This window comes from Panthera leo, chromosome C1 (assembly GCF_018350215.1).
Source record: "Panthera leo isolate Ple1 chromosome C1, P.leo_Ple1_pat1.1, whole genome shotgun sequence".
In the NCBI taxonomy this organism is placed as follows: domain Eukaryota; kingdom Metazoa; phylum Chordata; class Mammalia; order Carnivora; family Felidae; genus Panthera; species Panthera leo.
In genome coordinates, this window is record NC_056686.1 from 30,486,957 (window position 1) to 30,504,841 (window position 17,885).

A 17,885-nucleotide genomic window follows, 5' to 3' on the forward strand; every position below is an offset into this window, starting at 1 on the left:
GGGGGGGCTGAGCTGAGGGGGTTGGGAGGCAGGAACAAAAGGAAATTTGGCTGAAAGCAAAAGCAAAGGGAGCACTGGGCAGGCTGCCACCACCACTCCTCCCCGGGAGAGCTTGCAGTGCCCCCTGCTGGTGGAAGGAGAGCTTGCGCGCAGGTTGAATTGGCTCCTCTCTCCTTCCGCAAACCCTGCCCCTGGCAGCTGACCCCTGGTGCATGACTCAGAGTAGAGGATCACAGGGAGCAGATGGGTCATCTTGTCCAGTGGTTTCCAAACGTGTGGGCATTAGAGGTAGGGTTGCTGCAGACAATTGTGCATTTTGCCCATCTGACAAAGGCCTCTGGCCTGAGGAGCCAGTGGGGGCTGAAAAACAGGCTACATGCTGCCGAGCAAGGCAAGGACCCCAGTGTGGGTCTGGGCCAACCCCCAGGAAGGGCCGTCTTTTTGAAATTCATTCTAGAGACAGTGCTCTTCTCTAATTGAACAAATGTACCATACGGACTAGCAGCGGCCCTATCACAGGGCAATCTTATTAAACCAAGCTTCTTGAGCTGAAGGAGACTTTGAAAACCACCTACAAGATAGGGGAACTGAGGGCCATGAAAGGGAGGGACTTACCCGAAGTCAGACAGCTAATGCCAGGACGGAGCTTAGAAGCCAGATGCCTTCTCTCTCAAAGCCATGTTCCTTGCATCCCACTGAGCTGGTTTTCATCTCAGGGCCCTTCCCTTCTTACCTGGCTCCTCTGACCAGGCCCCACCCTGGCTCCTCTGACCTGCCGCCCTCGTTCCCTCAACTTTCTCTGCAACCCAGCTACTCTGCAGTCTTCCTCTCCTTGCCGGAATCATGGCACAGTGTTTGCCCGAAAGAGGGGCTGGTGAGAATTCTGGCTCAGTTCGCATAATTCCCCACCAGTCCCTCACTCGTGGGGATGGGAGCAGTCGTGTAGGACAGAGTGGTGAGGAACTAGAAGGGTCCACTGGACGACATGGTGAAGTATATGACAGGGGGCTGTGCCTGGAGCTGGCGGCTCAGCTACTGTGCAGATGGGGCCTGCTTCGCAGGTGCAGCCTGCTGGGGTGTCTGTGCCACGCCGTAAGGCACATGGGCGGCCACTGTGCCCATCTCCTGAGCCCCAGCCACATGGAACATCTGGTCGTCGAAGAAGATGTGTGGGCGGATCTTCTCAAGAAGGGGGCCCTTGGGCGCTCCCGCAAGGAACAGGGCTTCGTCTGTCTCCAGGCCCCAGCTGCGCAGGGTCTTGAGAGCCCGGGCCCCAGAACTGGCCGCGCTGCGTGCCGTCACCAAGTAGGTACGGATTGGACACTCCAGCCTCAGGCCCTTGGAGTAGAACTTCTTCTGCAGCCTACCCAGTGCCTCTAGAAAGCCCTTCAAGGGGCCCTACAAGAAGGCAAGGGAACACTGTGAGCCCGTCCGTCTCCCAAACATTTGCCCCCTCCCCCCTCCAGCTGGGCTCCTTCCTAAAGCACGAGCGTCTTGTTGTTTGGGACAGGAAAGCTTCTCGGGATCCCCAAATCTCCCACTTCCGCTATGCCTGCTAGGGCCACTGTGTGCATCAAGGGGACTGTAGGTACCTATACTGGTCTGGTCTCCACACTGCTGTGATTGGGGATGTCTGTGTCAGAATAACCATACCAGAGCAACTGTTACTCTGTATGTCCATCCATGTGCCCACCAGGTACATGGGTGTCTGTCCTGCAGCTGTGTAAGTGTGGCCTTCTGTGCTCATCAGCAGGGAGGATATTAAAAATACTTAGTAACTATGGCATGGGCACCCTCCAGCTGCAAATAACTGGGACAGACAGACCAATGGGTACCTGCTGAATATCGACCCTACCCATTGGGCACAGGTGGCTCAGGGTGTCGTGTTCCAGCTCTCTAGGGTCAGGGAAAGGATTTACTCTCTACTGTGCCTAGAACAACAAAGCTTAATGAAGATGTGTGAATAAAGAACCAGATGCTGATGAAGAGGGAAATCGCAACAGCAGCTGGAGATGAGGTCCTGTGGGCTACTAATCTTGGAGACCCCTCACTGGCTGGGTGAGCCAGTGAAACAGGGGTCACTGGCAAGCAGTGTTCTCCTGGGACTCTGCCTACCACTTAGTGGTAAAACTGTCCTGCCCTGGGTTCCCGGGGATTTCAGAGGAATCCCAAAAGAATGCAAGTTGGATGACTATCCGGGGGCCACAACTACAGAGAGCCTGCTGAGCTCTGGAGAAAGAGGTTCTGGGATTATTGAGTAACGAGATTTTTGTTAAAAGCGCAAATAGGAGCTCCCAGGGGGTCTGAGAATCCCAACACCTCTAACCCCAGGGGGTTTTCACAGGCTCCAGGGCACAGTCTCGGGGAGACTCCAAGTCATGGGGGGGCCCCTGAGCCTCCCGGTGGCCAAGGGATGGATGGCAGGAGGTGGGAGGGCCTGTGTGGCCCAAAGTAGGTAGGCTGCTGCAGACCCCACCCTCGTCTGGATCTCCTGCCCCCTGAGGAGCCGTCCAGCTTTTCCTTTTCTCCAGTGAGGTAAATGGGAGCTTCTTGAGGACCTGGGAGACTACTCAGAGGGGTGAGGGAATCTCAGAGAAGGAACAAAGGCTCCAGAGAGAAGATGGCAGCTCTGGGGAGAGGGTGAGGCCTTTGAAGAGAGGAGGGAAGCTTCGGAGAGGGCAGGGGAACTTAGACAACGGGGGCTTCAAAAGGGGGGTGGCATTGCACTGAGGTAGATGGGGTTCATTGAGGGGAGCCAGGGGTCAGGTGAGAGGGATGAGGGCTGGAGGCCTGGTTGAGGGGACCCAGCTGGATTCTGGGCTGAGCCTGGGGTTTGGTTCTGGGCTCAAAGTTCCAGCCAAGGGCAAGTTCTGGGGACCCTCCTTGCCCCTCTCAGGGGTTCTGGGGAGTGTGTGGAGCACCTGAGCCAAAGGTTTGTTCTCGTGGGCCTTCTCATGCTCGAAGAACCTGTCCAGCCCATGGGCCTTGACGATGCGCTCCGACTCATCGGAGAAGAGCACAGCATCCCCATCGAAGGCCACGCGCAGCTGATTCTGGGATACAGCCACGTCCCTGCTGGGGCTGAAGATGGTGGCGGCTGCAATCCCTGGGCAGAGAGAGGCAAGCGTTGTCTGCTTTCATCTAGGCAATGGGGGGGGGGGGGAGGAGGGTGCCCTGACACCTGCCTCAGCTGTGTGGGGCCAGGAGACCGCTATCTCAGGCTGTTCATGTCCCACTGGCCTCACCCAGGAGTCAGAGCAAGGCTAATGAGGGCTCATTTTTCAGAATATTTAAAAACTGGCCAATAAAAATGGACAGTGGCTTTTGCTCTGAGTAGGACTTTGAGGGTGCTGGCCCAGGTCAGGGTTTCCTTTTAGTTGCTGCTGTGTGGGAAGGTCTGGGGTGGGGGCAGCAGGAAACAGGGGTCATTCAGAGAATGCAGGGAAGCAGCTGTTTATCAATCAGTAGGGAGAAATTTCAGTTCTTTAATATCTAGTAAGGTCATGCTGGTATGGACCAGCTGAATGTCAGTCCTGACCGGAAGTAGGGCCCCCCAGGTCACTTTTGTCCTTCTAGGAGCTCCTTACAGGCACCTGATGTTGACTCGCTAGGGGCTGGGAAGGAGTCCCTACCTGGGCTTGGCCTCAGTTACACTCTCCTGTTGATTCTGGCAAAGTCTCTCACCTTCCCTGGACCAAGGTAGAGTTAAGGGTGTCTGAGCTCTGTCTGGAGCTGAGATTCCAGGCTGAAGCCTATAGGCACCCCCAGTCCACTGTCACAGTGACCACCAGGTATGCCCCACTCAGGCCTCCTTAAAGCAACATGGGTGACCATCAAGGGCAGTCCCAATGCTATGTGACTGTATACATAGAATCTCTGCAAGCCTGGGCTTCTCCAGGGGTCAGGGATGCCTGTGGGAGCCCTGGCCCCAGACCAGAGCAGCACTGGACAGCAGAGAGCCAGCGCTAGGAGGCTGGAGGCCTGGGGATCTGTTCTCTAGCTGCCATCTCTCCAAAGGCTGCTTCAGCCCTGCTCTTGGGGATCTAGGCTCACAGAGGCTGGACTAGGGCAGAGCTCTGCGAGGAGAGAGCAGCGCCAGGCTCCCTTCAGCAGCCTGAGGATGCTCTAAGTAGGACCAGGTCCTGGGCATCAGGCCAGGCACCTTCTCAGCACCTGCAACACTGGAGCCAAGATGAACCAGGACCACCCGACTCTGGGCAGGGCCTCCCTCCTGACCATCCCCTGCTTGCTAGCCTGAGCTCAAATTACAGACATATAGAGACACACATGAGGGCCAGTGCCAAGGCCCCAACCAGAGGGTGTGACATCTGCCTAGGGAAATCACTTCCGGTTTCTGGTTAAAGAAAGCCTCTTGGAGCCCAAAGCAACTCAAAAGAGTGAGGCATCAGTGGGAAAGAGGCCAGGCTTCTAGGCAGGAGACAGCATGAAAGAAGAGGAAAGTGGATATATTGTTGGTTGATAGAGAAACCCACCAGTAGTGTTCAGCCTGAAGAGCCATCTCAGGCAGGGGGACAGTCCTTCCTCCCCTTGGGCCCATTTTCTTCCACGAGCAAGGGGGATATGCACCCTGTCAGGAGGGCCGAGACTGTGGATGCCACCCCAAACTGCCACTTGAGAGAGACACATGGACTCTGGGAAATTCTCTTCGTCAGTAATTGCAGCTGTGTCTCCTAACTTCACCTTGGCACGGCCAGGCCAGCTGCTGCAATGCCAGCCATTTCCCAGACCGCAGTGCTCAGGATGTTCTAGATACTGACCTTCTTCCCCAATGGCCCTGCGAGGGGCGGAGGCTGCTCATGGTCACACAGGAATCAGAACTACTGACCCGGAGGGTTCTTAGAAGGGAGTACAGGTCATAGGAATTAAGGAAGGTACTTCCTTTCCACTTACCATGGTAACCTTTAGCACCTGCTCAGAGCTTTGGGACCAGGCCCCGCACCCCCCGAAACCCCTCTGTCAGACTCCCCCATATTCTCCCTTCCCAGTTTGACTCACCTTCATCAATGGCTTCCCGCACTTTTTCCGCATCAGCTGACAGGTAGAGGTTGGTGTGATAGGCCTTGAGGTAGCAGATGGGGCTATTCCCACCTGTCATGCAGAACCGCTCAATGAACAGGTCTGGGGAGGAGGTAGAGAATACCCAGGTGATGCCCGAGTCAACCCTCAGGGCCTCAGAGTGGTACCTTGGTGTCCAGTGGGTGCCATATTGGTTCTGAGTGGTGGTGGGGCAGCAGAGGGATTCTCTGAGTGATTTTACGTCACCATTCCCCTCTCTGAGCCCCTCCATCCTTCATTCATGTAACATGGATGGGCAACCAGGAGTGACTGCTTGGCTCAGGGTAATATCTTCTTGCCAGGTAGTCACAGTACTACAAAAGGTGGGTCCCCAGCCAAGCCTGGCCCTCCTGGCCATAGCTGATTGGATAGGGGCAGACACCTGACCCAAGCTGGGCCAATCAGATCCTCTCCAAGCCTGAGCTGATAGTGACTCCCTGCCCCTGTGTGCGGAGGCTGTAAAAGATTTGGTGGTTGGTTAAGAGGCTGTCTGAGCCCACTGAGTTATTCCATCACTACCCTAGCCCCCATGAGGGACAATCCACAAGGGAAGGGCTAATGCCTGGTGCAGCAGGGGCCCTTGAAGGCCATGCTCCAGTACTGTAGATGGTGTCTCCTGTTTACTAGGTGCTTATGTCCTAGGGCACTTAAATATTTTGAATGTCATCGCTCCCAGCGATTTGAAGTTAGGATTTTAAAAATGCCACCGAAGTTCTGTTGTTGTAAAACAAGAACTTGTAAACTTATAAAGCTAGCCCTGGAGGATCTATTACTTCCAATCAAGAGTTTGGACTAAGACACAAAGTCCCTTCTCTCTGACAACTGCACCTACTTCACCTAGCAGCCTTGTGAGGTCTGTGAGCCCCACTGCAGACAGAGAAACTGAGGCACAGAGGCAGCAAGTGCCCTGCCCAATGCATAGGCAGGGTGGCCTGTGCAGTGGTGTACCGGAGCTGGCTTGTACCAGCTTGCGAGAGCCTAATGTTAAGCATTCAGGGATTTTTTTTTTTTTTGAGCCAGTTAGATTGTTCAACTGTTGACAACTTGAAACCAGCCATGGTGGGAATATTTATGCCCTAAGATGGTAATCAGAGTTTTTGTTTGTTTGTTTGTTTTGTTTTCTTAAAGACCCAGCTTACCAGCATACCCCTGGGCTCAGGTTCCAGTTGGGATCACCTCCCTCCTACAGAAGTGTGGCCCTATCCCCAAGTCTCTAGTAAGGGTGTCCCATGGCCAAGCCCCTGATGCTCACCGTAGTGGTTGATACTGTTGATGAGACGGACACCCACTTGAGCGTGGTTGTTGGTCACGAGGACAATGTCAAAGATGTCCTCACTATCGGGGTACAGCTCCCGCAGCCGCCTGTTCACAGCCTCCAGAGCCTGGATGGGAGAGAGGACCCTCTTGCTCAGAGCCCCGGGGACTGATATCTGGAGTTGGTAGCCAGGGCTGGGGAGGAGGGGGGTCAGCTGGGATCTAATGGTGGGAGAGTGGGAGAGGGGAGGTCAGGGACTGGTCAGGGGTGAGAACAGTGGACTTGGACTGTCTCATCCTAACCTCAGCCATCGTGCTGGTTGATGGCTGCACAGGGGCGCCTCACTAAAAGGGTGAGTGGAGGCTGAAATCCAGTCCATTTCCACTCACCAAGCTAGTTACCTGGAGCGGGGCTGCATTAGCGCAGAGGATGGGGCAGCTTCTTCCCACAATGGCTCTGTCCCCTTGCCAAGCCAAGTTCCCGTGGGCTGGCATCTGCCCGGGGGTGGGGGGGGGTGGCTTTCCTTACTCAAACACCTAGGAGTGCTTTTTCTGATCCCCACAAAAGCACTACATGGCACCCACCTTCACGAAGGGGAAGGCCGGCCCGGGGCTGAAGGGCTCATTCTCATGTTCCAGCTGGTAGCGCACATACTCCTCCACGCCCTGCTCCGTGTAGATGCGCTGCTCCTCGTCCATGCGGAATAAGGCTCGGGAGGACACAGCAATGGTGACGGCATTCTGAGGCTTGGGCTGTGCAGGTGCAGGAGGAGGGCTGTTACTCACACTCCCTGAGGCAGGTCGCACATGCCAGCTTCCCTGGGCACTGGGGACAGGGAGAAGACCCAGGCCCCGTCTCTGCCCTAAGAAGCCTCTGCCTTGGGCAGGGGCAGACCTGGGTCAGGAACCCCTCCATGCGGGACCCAGCCAGGAACTGAGGGAGATGGTGGCTCCTCACCAAGGAGCATGATCTGGTGGGAGGGATATGCCCTCAGGCAGTCTGCAATCTAGTCCGCTATCTGAACACAATGGAAAAATGAATACAGTGTATGTAGCCAGAGTATTGATGCCCAAGATGGTCTCCTGATGGGTTCCATTACCAAATGAGAGCTATATGCCCCTTAGGAAGAAAGGGTGCCCAGAAATGTAGCAGTTACGTAAGAAAATTTATCTCCAGCCCGGATCTTTCTCCCGAGCTCCAGACTTCTACATCTAACTGCCCAGTTGACCAACAGACACTCAAACTCAACGTGCCCAAAGCTGAATTCCTACCACCCCTTGCACCTCCAAACCTGATCCCCCACCCACCTCCTCATCTCATTCTCAGCACCACCATGGACTCAACACTAAGGTCAGAGCTGAGATGTCAACCTCAGCTCCTCCCTGTTCCTCAATTCCCCCTCCCCCACCAATCAATCAATCAATTAATCAATCACCAAAACCCGTCAACTGTATAGAATCCATCTACTTCTTTGTGTCTTCCCTGCCAAAGTCGAGCCCATCACCATCTCCCACCCCAGGTCATCCATATTGTTGTCAGGGGATGTTTCTCAAGTTCACATCTGATGATGACCCTCCCCCTTTCAGTGGTACCCATTCTTCTTAAGTTCTGTTCCATAGCCTTGAGTATGGAGTAGAAAGCGCTTTGAGACAGACCCCTATCTCTCTCCACTGTCACCTTCCTGTCATCCCACTTTGTTCAGTCTGACCTTTCTCATGTCCGAACATACCCTTCTGTCTGTCTCTGAGCCTTTGCATGTGATGTCCCCTCTGCCTGATCTGCTCTTTCCTTGACTCCATCTAGCTAACTTCTTTTTTAGTGTTTATTTTTGAGAAAGAGAGACAGAGAGAGAGAGAGAGAGAGAGAGAGAACATGAGAGGGGGAGGGGCAGAGAGAGGGAGACACAGAATCCAAAGCAGTCTCCAGGCTCCAAGCTGTCAGCACAGAGCCCGACGTACAAACCATGCGATCATGACCTCAGCCAAAGTCAAATGCTTAACCTACTGAACCACCCAGGCACCCCTCCATGTGGCCAATTTCTACCCAACCTGCAGATCTCAAACTGCATGTTGCCTGCAGGAAGTCACCCCTTGCTCCTAGTCCTGGGCTTGCTACTCCTCTCATAGATTTCCTTTTTTAATCAAATTTAGTGCAGCCTTCATTTAACGATTTCCATTTCTAGACAGATCTGGGGAGGAAGCAGGAACCATGCTTAAATTCTGAGGGAGCAAGAACCAGGACTATCTTGTTTATTTACTGTATCTAGAGTGCTTAAAACTGTGCCTAGCACACAGCAGGTGCTCAGTAAATTTGCAATGCTCAAGTAATCTGTTTCAACGAGAAACAGTATTTGCCACGACAAACTTAATGAGAACTGGACATTCCAGCGCAGTAGCCCGATCTGCTCAGATTGCTTGACATATGGTAGGGTGCTCAGAGAATACTTTTTTGGTTGATGCAAATTTTACAACCATTAACTGGTCCTTTGTGCCAGGACCCTGGGCTCTGCCTGGGAGTGGCCCTGGTAGTGACTTGGCTCCTGCCCTCAGAGTCACAGGCTAGTAGGAAGAAAAGCAGGTAAACGGAGACACAAAAGGGGGTTAGAATGAGTAATAGAACACAGGTGAAAGCAGAGTTTTGATGACAGGGGTTCACAGTAGGCTGCCACGGGAGAGGAGGTATTTGCATGGAGCCCGGAAGGAGAAGTCAGGTGAAGGGAGGCATAGGAGGTGAACACGTGCACAGTGCATTCACAAAGGTGAGCAGAGACCAGGGCAGGTGTGGGTGGAGATGAGCCCAGAAGAGGGGGCAGGTGCTAGAAGGCCTCTGTCGGGGCCTGAGAGGGCCTCAGAGCTCCCTCACCACCTGCAGTGGAATGGGGAAAGGGGCGCCACCACAGACAGCAGCTGGACCCTTTACAATCCGCGGGGAGGATTAGAATGTGGGTGCTTGCCTGTGGGTGCACACGCACCCAGAGTCCCAGCACATCTGTGTGGCCTGAGCATTCCTGGAACTGTGATTCCCACTTTATAGATGAGGAAACACAGGTGCAAGGTGGGAGTAACACTCATAAATGGGCCTCAAATTCTGCCCTGCTGCTGCCAGCACTGTGGGCCATGCACTCAACCCCATTGCTTCCCTCTGGAGTCAAGCCTGGGTCCCAATCAGTTGACAACATTGAGCGATTACCATGTGACAGGCACCGTGCTGGAGACATGGCAGGAAACAATACAGGCATGATCCTCGCTCCCATGGAGCTTATGATCTACCCCCAAGGCAGAGATCTGTGCCATCCTTTAGAACAGCATTGTCCAGTAGAACTTTCTGTGATAATAGACACGTTCAGTGCTGTCTGTGTGGATACGTGTGGCTACGGAGCAACTTGAAATGTGACTAGTGAGACTGGGGAACTGGATTTTTAATTGCATTGAGTTTTAATCAATGTAAATCTCAGTGGCTATGAATGGCTAGTGGCTAATGGAGCTCTAAACCTCAAAGTAGTAACAGAAGACCAAAGAGTTCCCCAAGCTCCTGTGGTAAACCTCAGTTTGCATTTGACTTTTACCCCAACCAAGATGGTGTCTGTGGCCAGCAGGGCCAGGGAAAGTCAGTGACAAGACAGGTGCCTCTTCTCTGGGACTCAACCCAAGTGCCTCTCCCAGTTGCCAAGCACCCCCTGATCATGGGTTGGGTACCTCCCGATCTCCTTGGCAACTGTGAGCTTTCAAGGAAAAAAGGTAAAGTTAAAAGACCAAAAGGAAAGCGGTGATAGAGGCCTGGCCAGGGATGGTGAGGGTGGGATAGGGGGAGTGGGGAGACCACTCTTATAAACCCAGGAAACCTGCTGGGCTTCAGGACAGGGCCTGAGCTTGCTCCACCCCCTGGGCTTCCTGCCCCCAGGGACAGGCCCATCACCCCTTCAAGGACAGACAGCCAGCTGCCCTCTCAGCCCCTTCAGGCAGGTTCCCAAGTCAGCCGCTCCAAACCAGGCAGCCAGCCAAGGTCTCGCTCCTCACTTGCTGTCCCACAGTCCCTGCCAGACTACTGCATTCTGGGTCCCCTCTGGCTGAGCTATTCAGACCCCATCCCATCCCAGGAAAAACATCCCAGTTGCCTTTCTTCTTTTATAAATGGGGGAGTAGACTCAGAGAGGGGCAGAGTATTACTCTAGGTCACACAGCAAAGTCAAGGCAGAGCCAGGTATGGAAGATCCCAAGTCTCTGGTCTCTAACTTGGGCTCTGTCCACACAGCAGCACCTCCCCCCATAAACCCCTCCTTGATTGCTCCCAGATGACCCCAACCCCTTCCATGTCAGCCACTTCCTTGGGATCCTTGGCCCACACAGACTTCCCCTTACAGATTTGAGAGAAATGATGAGGGAACACTATGCCCTAAGGTGGAGGTTCCTATGGGCAGGGCTCTCTTTCTCCTCAGAATGGAGGTCCCCAGGGCAGGACCCTTCTGCCAGCTCCATCTGCTTTGACACTGTACAAGTGGGATAGGTTCTTAGGACCCAGAGGGCATGAACTGCTGTGAGAGATACAGAGAGAGTGGCCTCTCCAGGCTTTAGGCAGAGTTGAAGGGACAGGTGAAGGGCTGACCAGAGCTGGGGAGAAGCCAAGCACTTGGAGAGGCCCCTGGACCCGGTTGCAGAGGAAGGCCACCCCTTCACGTGTTGTCAGGCATACCTGGGAACAGTTCCTCCAGAATGCAGAAGGAAATCCAGATTCCAGACCGGGAATTGGGTCAGAGCAACCCTTCTCCCAGACCAGGGATTCAGCCCGAGAACACTGGGCTCCAGGGAGCCACAGTCCTGCCAGTTCTCTCTGCCTTTCACGGGTGGGCGCTGGGAGGCCGGTGAGGGGGGATAATGCAGGAAAGGCGGCCCTGCCCAGCCTGCCAGAGGAGCTCTCATTTAGACTGACAAGATTCTGCCTGTTGGGCCCAAGAGAGGAACGTAGCCAAAAGCTGTTATTTCTAAAAAGTCATGCTGGGAGAAGAGCTGCTGGAAGAGAGAGGGACAAGCTAGGTCTGGACTGAGGAGTTCTCTGACCCCATGAGGTGAGGGGCTCCTATGGGCTTTCAGGGCTTAAATATTTCACTCAAGCCCCCGGGAATGAGAATAAGCTCTAATGGGGCCCAGGAGGCCTAAAGCCCCCAAAATAGCCTTTGGGAGGAGAGGCTGCTACAGGAAGGAGCGGGGGGCTGGGAGGCCGCCAGGTCCTGGCCTCCCAGAGGACCATGAGGCATCAGGGGTCATGACTGACAACTGGACCTGAGCTCCCTGGTTCCACGGAGGAGATACACTGGTGAGCTCCACACACGACCCCCGTCCCAGTCTCCATCCCCTGGGCCATGGCCATGACATTAGTCAAACTTCCTCCTCAGGCAGGGACCAGCCTCCTCACTGGTCTGCCTGCTGCCAGACTCACCCTCTCCCAGCCATCTCCCACACAGCCCCAGAACAATCTTGCTAAAATGAAATGGGACCAAGTTAATCCCTTGCTGAAAAATCCTGCAATAGCACCCTAATTGTTGTCATACTTTTTAAAAAGAAGATTAAACTTTTATTTCAATGAACTCCTGGGCAGAACCCCAATATGTAAATCAGATATTACTATAGCTTATGAGTATAAATTTATTTTACTAATTTACTATTTGATTCAAATGTATTACATGCACATGATATATTATAATGTCAACCAATGGAAATGGCACAGTTGTACAGGTGATAAATTTGAAACTGGGGGTTAGGCTGCCAATGCAGACTTACGCTTCATCATCTAGTTATTTGTTTCTGTGTTTGTTGGTTTTTGCACAGTATTGAGAAAGTCCTGAGTCACACCAATAAGCAGTTGCAAATGGTAAAAAAAAAAAAAAAAAAAAAAAAAAATTGTATTGTTTTAAACTACAAGTCTCAAGATACTCAGCGATAGTAATTGCCAGCAATTTCAAGATAATCTTCTATTAAGCAGTTCACAGGGAGAGCTTTATTCTGAGTTTTGCTAAAAAAGGAAAAAAAAAAAAAAGAACCTGTAGCATAAGTTAATATGTTGGTGGTATCCAAGGTGCTAAGACGTCCACATAATACATTTGAGGGAACTGAGCTTTATTACACATTTTAATTGTTTAAAAGGAAGTTGGAAGGAAAATGAAAATAAATTTGATCTGCATATAAGCAGACCCCCAGAAACATGGGGCCCCAATGGAACCTAGTTTTAAAACCCCTAACCCACTGAATACCCAGGCTCCTTAATATGGCACTCAAGGCCCCATGTGGGTCTCTGGCATCGCTCTGATGTATCTCCCAAAGATCCTGCATTCTCCCACTCAAAGACATCCCCAAGCCTTTTGCCCCTCCTGTTTTCCTGTCTGCCTGGGAAATGCTGTCTACTCAGGCTTTAAGGTGAGCTCAGATACCACCTCTACAAAGCCTCCCTTCGTGGGCCGTCACTTGCTCCCCTATGCTCCCTCTCCCCCCATCCCAGGCACCTTGTAGGGTCTTTTATCTGAGGTCTCACTATGTCCAGGGTCTCCCTCAGTGCACTGTGAGCTCCTGAGGCAGGGACTCAACCCAGTTCATCTCTCAATCCCCACTGCTGAGCAGGGAGGGCCTAGAGGTGCTGCAGGGAATGACTGTTGACAGTGTGGGCCTCCTGGGGAAGGCAGGAGGGAAGCAGCAGGATGCTTTAAGGTCAGGCTGGTGCTGTTTAGAGGATGCCTCTGGGCCAACCTCCGTTCAGTCCCCTTCCCAAGCTGTGAGATCTGGGAAGCAGGGATGAGCAAGGCCAAGGCGAATCTGTCTTATGGGGAGAGGAGCTCTCTCCTCTGTGTGAGTATCAGAGGGCTGGGACCACCATGGGGGGCACGGGGATGTTGGTGACTACTGCGATGGGAGCAGAGCCCGGAGCTGTGCGGCGGAGTCCAACGTCGGGAGCCCTGAACACAGAGCGAAGATCCCAGTGCAGCTTAGGACGCGGGCAGCGCAGCACCCTGAGCCCAGGGCGCAGGGCCTTGAGCCAGAGTCCGAACGCAGGCGCTCGGGTCCGGGGCCCGGTGCCCAGATCGCAGGGACCTGAGCGCACAGCGAGGAGCCGGGTTTCCAGTGTCATGTTACCCGAGCCCGGGGCGCTTCCGTAGGCGCCGCAGACCCGTTTTGCCAACAAGTGCTGCTGTCCGCGCGCCCCTGGCCGCCCGCTGTCAGAGGAGCTGGGCCCTGATGACAGCATGGGGGAGGGGGTCCTGGCGTGGAACCCGAGCGCCGGTTAAAACAACAACATCAACACCGGCGCGGAGCTCCCAAAATAAACGTGAGCCAGCGCCAACTGCCCGGCGCATTCTGGTGCTGAGGAGCCGCCTCCCCTCCCGGAGGGCCGCCACGGGCCCCTCTCTAGGGGGCTTACGACCCTCCCCCCGGTGACCCTTCCCCAGCCCTCCTCCGTACCCAGGCCCTGATGTTACCGATTTGGGTTTCTTCTTGGGCGCGAGGTTATCGTAGAAAGTCTTGGTTTCCTCCCATCGCGGGGCCGCCGCGGTCTCTGCCCCTGGCCTGGGCTCGTGGGGCTCGCGGGGCTCGCGGGGGTCCCCGAGTTCCATGATCCGGCTGCGACCCGGCCGGCGGGAGCAGGCGGCGGCGGGGACGCGGCGCTGGCAGGGCTAGGCTGCAGCAGGGAGGCGCGTCCCGGGCGTGAGAAGGGGGCGGGCCGCGGCGGGGAGTGTGCGCGCGCTAGCCCGCGGGGGGCGGGAGGGAGGGTGGCTAAAATCGCCCTCCTCGCTGCCCTCGCGTTGCTCTTTGCGGGATGTGTACTGGGTGGCAGCGGAGTCCAGGAATGAATGGCGGCGGGGAGGGGGCACTAGGGAGGGTTTGGCCTCTGGGACTCGCAGGGGGAGGGGCCCTAAAGCTGGGCTTGCGGGCCGCTGCGGATTCCGGATTTCGGGGATCGTGTTCTTCACTGGTGCTCAGGGGCACCCAGAAAGGAGAGGCCTCACAACTTTTTTCCCAGGATGGTGATCCCCAAAGAGCAAAATGAAAAGCTAGATTCCACCCTACCCCCCCCCCCCCCCCCGCCCCTCGTCCACCCCGCCAAAAGCTAACCCGCCTCTTTCCCCTCTCGTGCCAGGACCCTGGGGATCCGATTGGCGTCCCCTTCTCCCAGACCCTAGTCTATTCTGACGAGGGAGAGGGGGTGGTGGTGGATGGACAGCTCTGTCCAGGAGCAGGACTCTGCTCCTAGCCGGGCACACAATAGAGGGCCCAGCTGGGCAGCTATTCTCAACCAAGGCGAAAGGGTCTTTAAATTCCCTGGTAAGACCAGGTCCCCTCAGCCTGGCGGGGGACTCAGGCCCGGGAGACACCCGGGGACTCCGAACCCAGGTTCTTGCTGGCCCCTTGAGGGCCAGCAGAGGGTGCGTGTTCACAGGTTCCACCTGCAGAGCTTGGGGTGGTTAGTCACAGGCTATGGAGTGACTGAAAGGAGGAAGAGTAGAAAAGGAGTTTGGGAACCAAAGACAATTGGTCTGGAGTTCCAGGGCACTGTCTCCCCTTGGTGCAGAGCCTAGGGTGCAGCCACTTGTGCCACCTATCCCAAGGCACAGGTCAGGAAGCAGACAAGGGGCATCTCTGTGTGAGCCTAGAAGTCAGCACAGGTGTGTGGGAGCAGGAGGAGAACATACTGGTTTAGCCTGGAGGGTGTCTGGCTGGAAGGGGGCACAAAATAAAAGGATATTCCCAGGTCCTGGGGGGAACCAACCAAACCTTGTGTGGGAGGAAGGGGGAAATAATCAAAGCTTTTAGGATTGGGGTAAGTACTTTAGACTTGCCCTTCTCCAGACTTGATAGATTGTTTCCATGGATGGCCTCAAACTCCAGTCCCACTGCCCTTTGGCAGTGTGGCTTTGACACAGAGACCTAGATGAGCCTTAGCAGCTGCAGCTGTGTGCCACATAAAGCTAAATGGGGTTAGAAACTCTAAGCAGAATGAGCCGATCAGCAGATAAAGATGGGGAAAGATGTGCAGAGGGCAGCAGGGACCCCATGAAAGAGAAACCATGCTACCCTGATAGGGAGCTGCCACTGGTCCAGACGGTTTCCCAAGCCCCAAATGAGGCCAGACAATACTGTCCATCTCTCAGTCTCCATGAGATGCTCCACACCCCGTCAACAAATGCCCCTCAAAAGTTGGCGGCTATTGATTTTGTCTGACTAGCAACCTTTCCCACCTTCTTCTTCTACAGTTGACACTTGTAAGACATGGGTACGAAGTACATGAGTTCACTTAAATGCAGATTTTTTCAATAAATAGAGTACTGTAAATGTGTTTTCTTTATGATTTTTTAAAGCCATGTTTCTCTAGCTTACTCTACTGTAAGAATACCGTGTGTAACGCATATGACATAAGAAATATGTGTTATTTGACTGTTTATGTTATTGAGGTTTCCAGCCAACAGTAGGCTATTAGTAGTTAAGTTTTGGAGGAGTCAAAATTTATACGTGTATTGTCGAATGCTTGTTGGTAGAGGGTGGTCGGTGCCTTTAAGCCCCGCATTGTTCAAGGGTCAGTTGTACTAATGGGCCCTACCTCCCTGCCTCCTCGGTCACAGGAGCAAGCATGTGAGCTAGACCTGACCAATTGGAAAACCCTATTTCCCTGGACACAGTGATTGAACAAAGAATGGGCATGCGACCACAGCAGCGCCACTCTCCTGCATTCTTATATAGGGTTGCTGGGAATTTGGCTTTTTCTTCTCTGGGATTATTAATTTGGGACAATGTGAGCTAGGAACCCATCTTTCCCCGTGGCAGGTTAAAGCACATGAGAGGAGCCCATCTGGAGTGGACAGTGAGGTCACAGAGACAGAAAGCAGAAGCAGAGAGGGAGAGAGGCTGCAACATGGAGCCTCTGGATCCATCAGTGCTGGAATTCCCAGTTACAGGAGCCAACAAGCCTCCCTTTACACCTGAGCGTGTTTGAATTGGCTTTTGTTCCCCCCAAACCAAAAGCCTCAACTAATCCAGTCCTCTTACTCATACCGACCATGAGTAGGCCTCTAAGGATTCTGTCTGACTTCGGCTTCAGTTTCTTTAAGAACTTTCCCTAGATCCCTCTTTGGAAGGGTTAGAACTCAATCCTAGATTCTTCTTTCCACCCTTTTCGGCTTCTGGCCATTGTCTCTGTCTTCTTTGTCACACCCTGACCACTGGCTTCATGCAGGGATTCCCTGGCTCTCTGCATTCCTGCACTTTGGCCAGCACTTCCCCTCAGGGTCCAGCTCTTCTGCAGATGAATAAGCTGGGAACACACCCCTTTGCACGTAAATCCAGGATCCCTGCACTTGAACTGCTCTCCTGAGCAGCCTTAACCCAGCATGCCTGGTCCTGTTGGCTGGTCTTTAGCGAGACCTGGGGCAAGAAGCCACCTACTCCATGAAGCCCCCCTTCACCTTTCTCCTGACCCCCCGACCCCCCCCACACACACAGAAAGCACAATAAACAGTAACCTTGACGTTAGAAGACCTGAGTTCACGTTGCAGCCTTACCATTCCCTGAACTTTCATTTCCTTGTCTTTAAAAAAAAAAAAAAGGAAACTTAAACATGTGCTTGGCTCAGCTGACCCGGAATCAAACAGAAAGCTGTTTGGTAACTATGATGGACTGTGTCCACATGAGGGGTCAACTGTTTGAGGCTTGGGAGGGCTTCACTGAGAGAGACATCATTGAGACAGGGAATGGGTGGCCCAGGCAGAAGCAATGGCTTGTGTACGAGCACAGAAACATGAGAGAGGCCTTAAGGAAAATGGAGGACAATACGGGGTGACTCATGCAGGGGGAAGGAGGGGGGTGGGGGAAAAACAGGCTTCAGAGGTCAGCAGGTGGCAGTCAGATCATGCCGGGCCTTGAGGGACTTTTAAGGAGCTTATCACACTGAGGAAAGAGGGGAGATTTTGAAGAATTGACATGGTCCAGACTTGCACTTTAGGGAAAACATTCTGGTTTCTTAGGGACAGCTGGATGGCACAGAGGATAAGCCTGAAAGCAGGAGGTAGATCAACCTGGGTCAGAGGTGATGAAGGCCAGAGGGGGAAGTTTTTAAGAGATGGGAACCCAGGACTTGTGCACCCCAAAGTAGGCAGGGAATAAAACTCCCCATCTCCCCAGTGAGGCTTCAGCTGGGAATAGCAGCCCCAAGTTCTCAGGCTCCTGAGTCACCTTCTGGGTTCATGGCTGCCCTGAGGCCAGGTCAACCTCCTTCCTCTGTCCTAATTGCTTCCTGCCAAGGAAGCTGGCCCCCTCCAAGCGTCCTTGAGAAAATCCTTGTTAATGCAATTGAGCGTTTCAGGACAAAGCAGGCACCTCCAGCTGCCACTGCCCCCAACTACCTGCAACAACCAACAGTGCCTCTCTGGCCATTACAGGGCAGGGGAAGGAGGACGAGAGGGAAAATTCTAAGAAAAACACGTCAACACTAACTGCATCCCAGGGAGGTCTCAGGGCCTGGGCTGAGCTCCTGTGGATGGTGGAGCAGGTTACACACTACACAACATCCTTGACCAGCA

At 53.8% G+C, this 17,885-nt stretch overlaps 1 protein-coding gene across 1 annotated transcript; it reads right to left on the minus strand.

Annotated features, from left to right (window-relative positions):
* Positions 1–929: 929 nt before the first annotated feature.
* Positions 930–13,928, minus strand: NT5C1A (5'-nucleotidase, cytosolic IA). The gene is made up of 6 exons (XM_042952161.1): positions 13,794–13,928; positions 6,916–7,083; positions 6,329–6,458; positions 5,017–5,139; positions 2,922–3,106; positions 930–1,398 (listed from the first exon to the last, which is right to left on the minus strand). Exons 1-6 carry the CDS (start codon positions 13,926–13,928, stop codon positions 1,033–1,035), a joined length of 1,107 nt encoding a protein of 368 aa, XP_042808095.1. The 3' UTR covers positions 930–1,032.
* Between the last annotated feature and the right edge of the window lie 3,957 nt (positions 13,929–17,885).

Excerpts from the sequence above, each read along its gene's own strand:
- NT5C1A (XM_042952161.1), bottom strand. The coding sequence starts at position 13,928 with ATGGAACTCGGGGACCCCCGCGAGCCCCGCGAGCCCCACGAGCCCAGG. Across the intron at positions 6,459-6,915 it reads CGGCCTTCCCCTTCGTGAAG|GCTCTGGAGGCTGTGAACAG; the intron begins GTGGGTGCCATG and ends TCTCCCATCCAG. Across the intron at positions 1,399-2,921 it reads AGAACAAACCTTTGGCTCAG|GGCCCCTTGAAGGGCTTTCT; the intron begins GTGCTCCACACA and ends GCCTTCTTGTAG.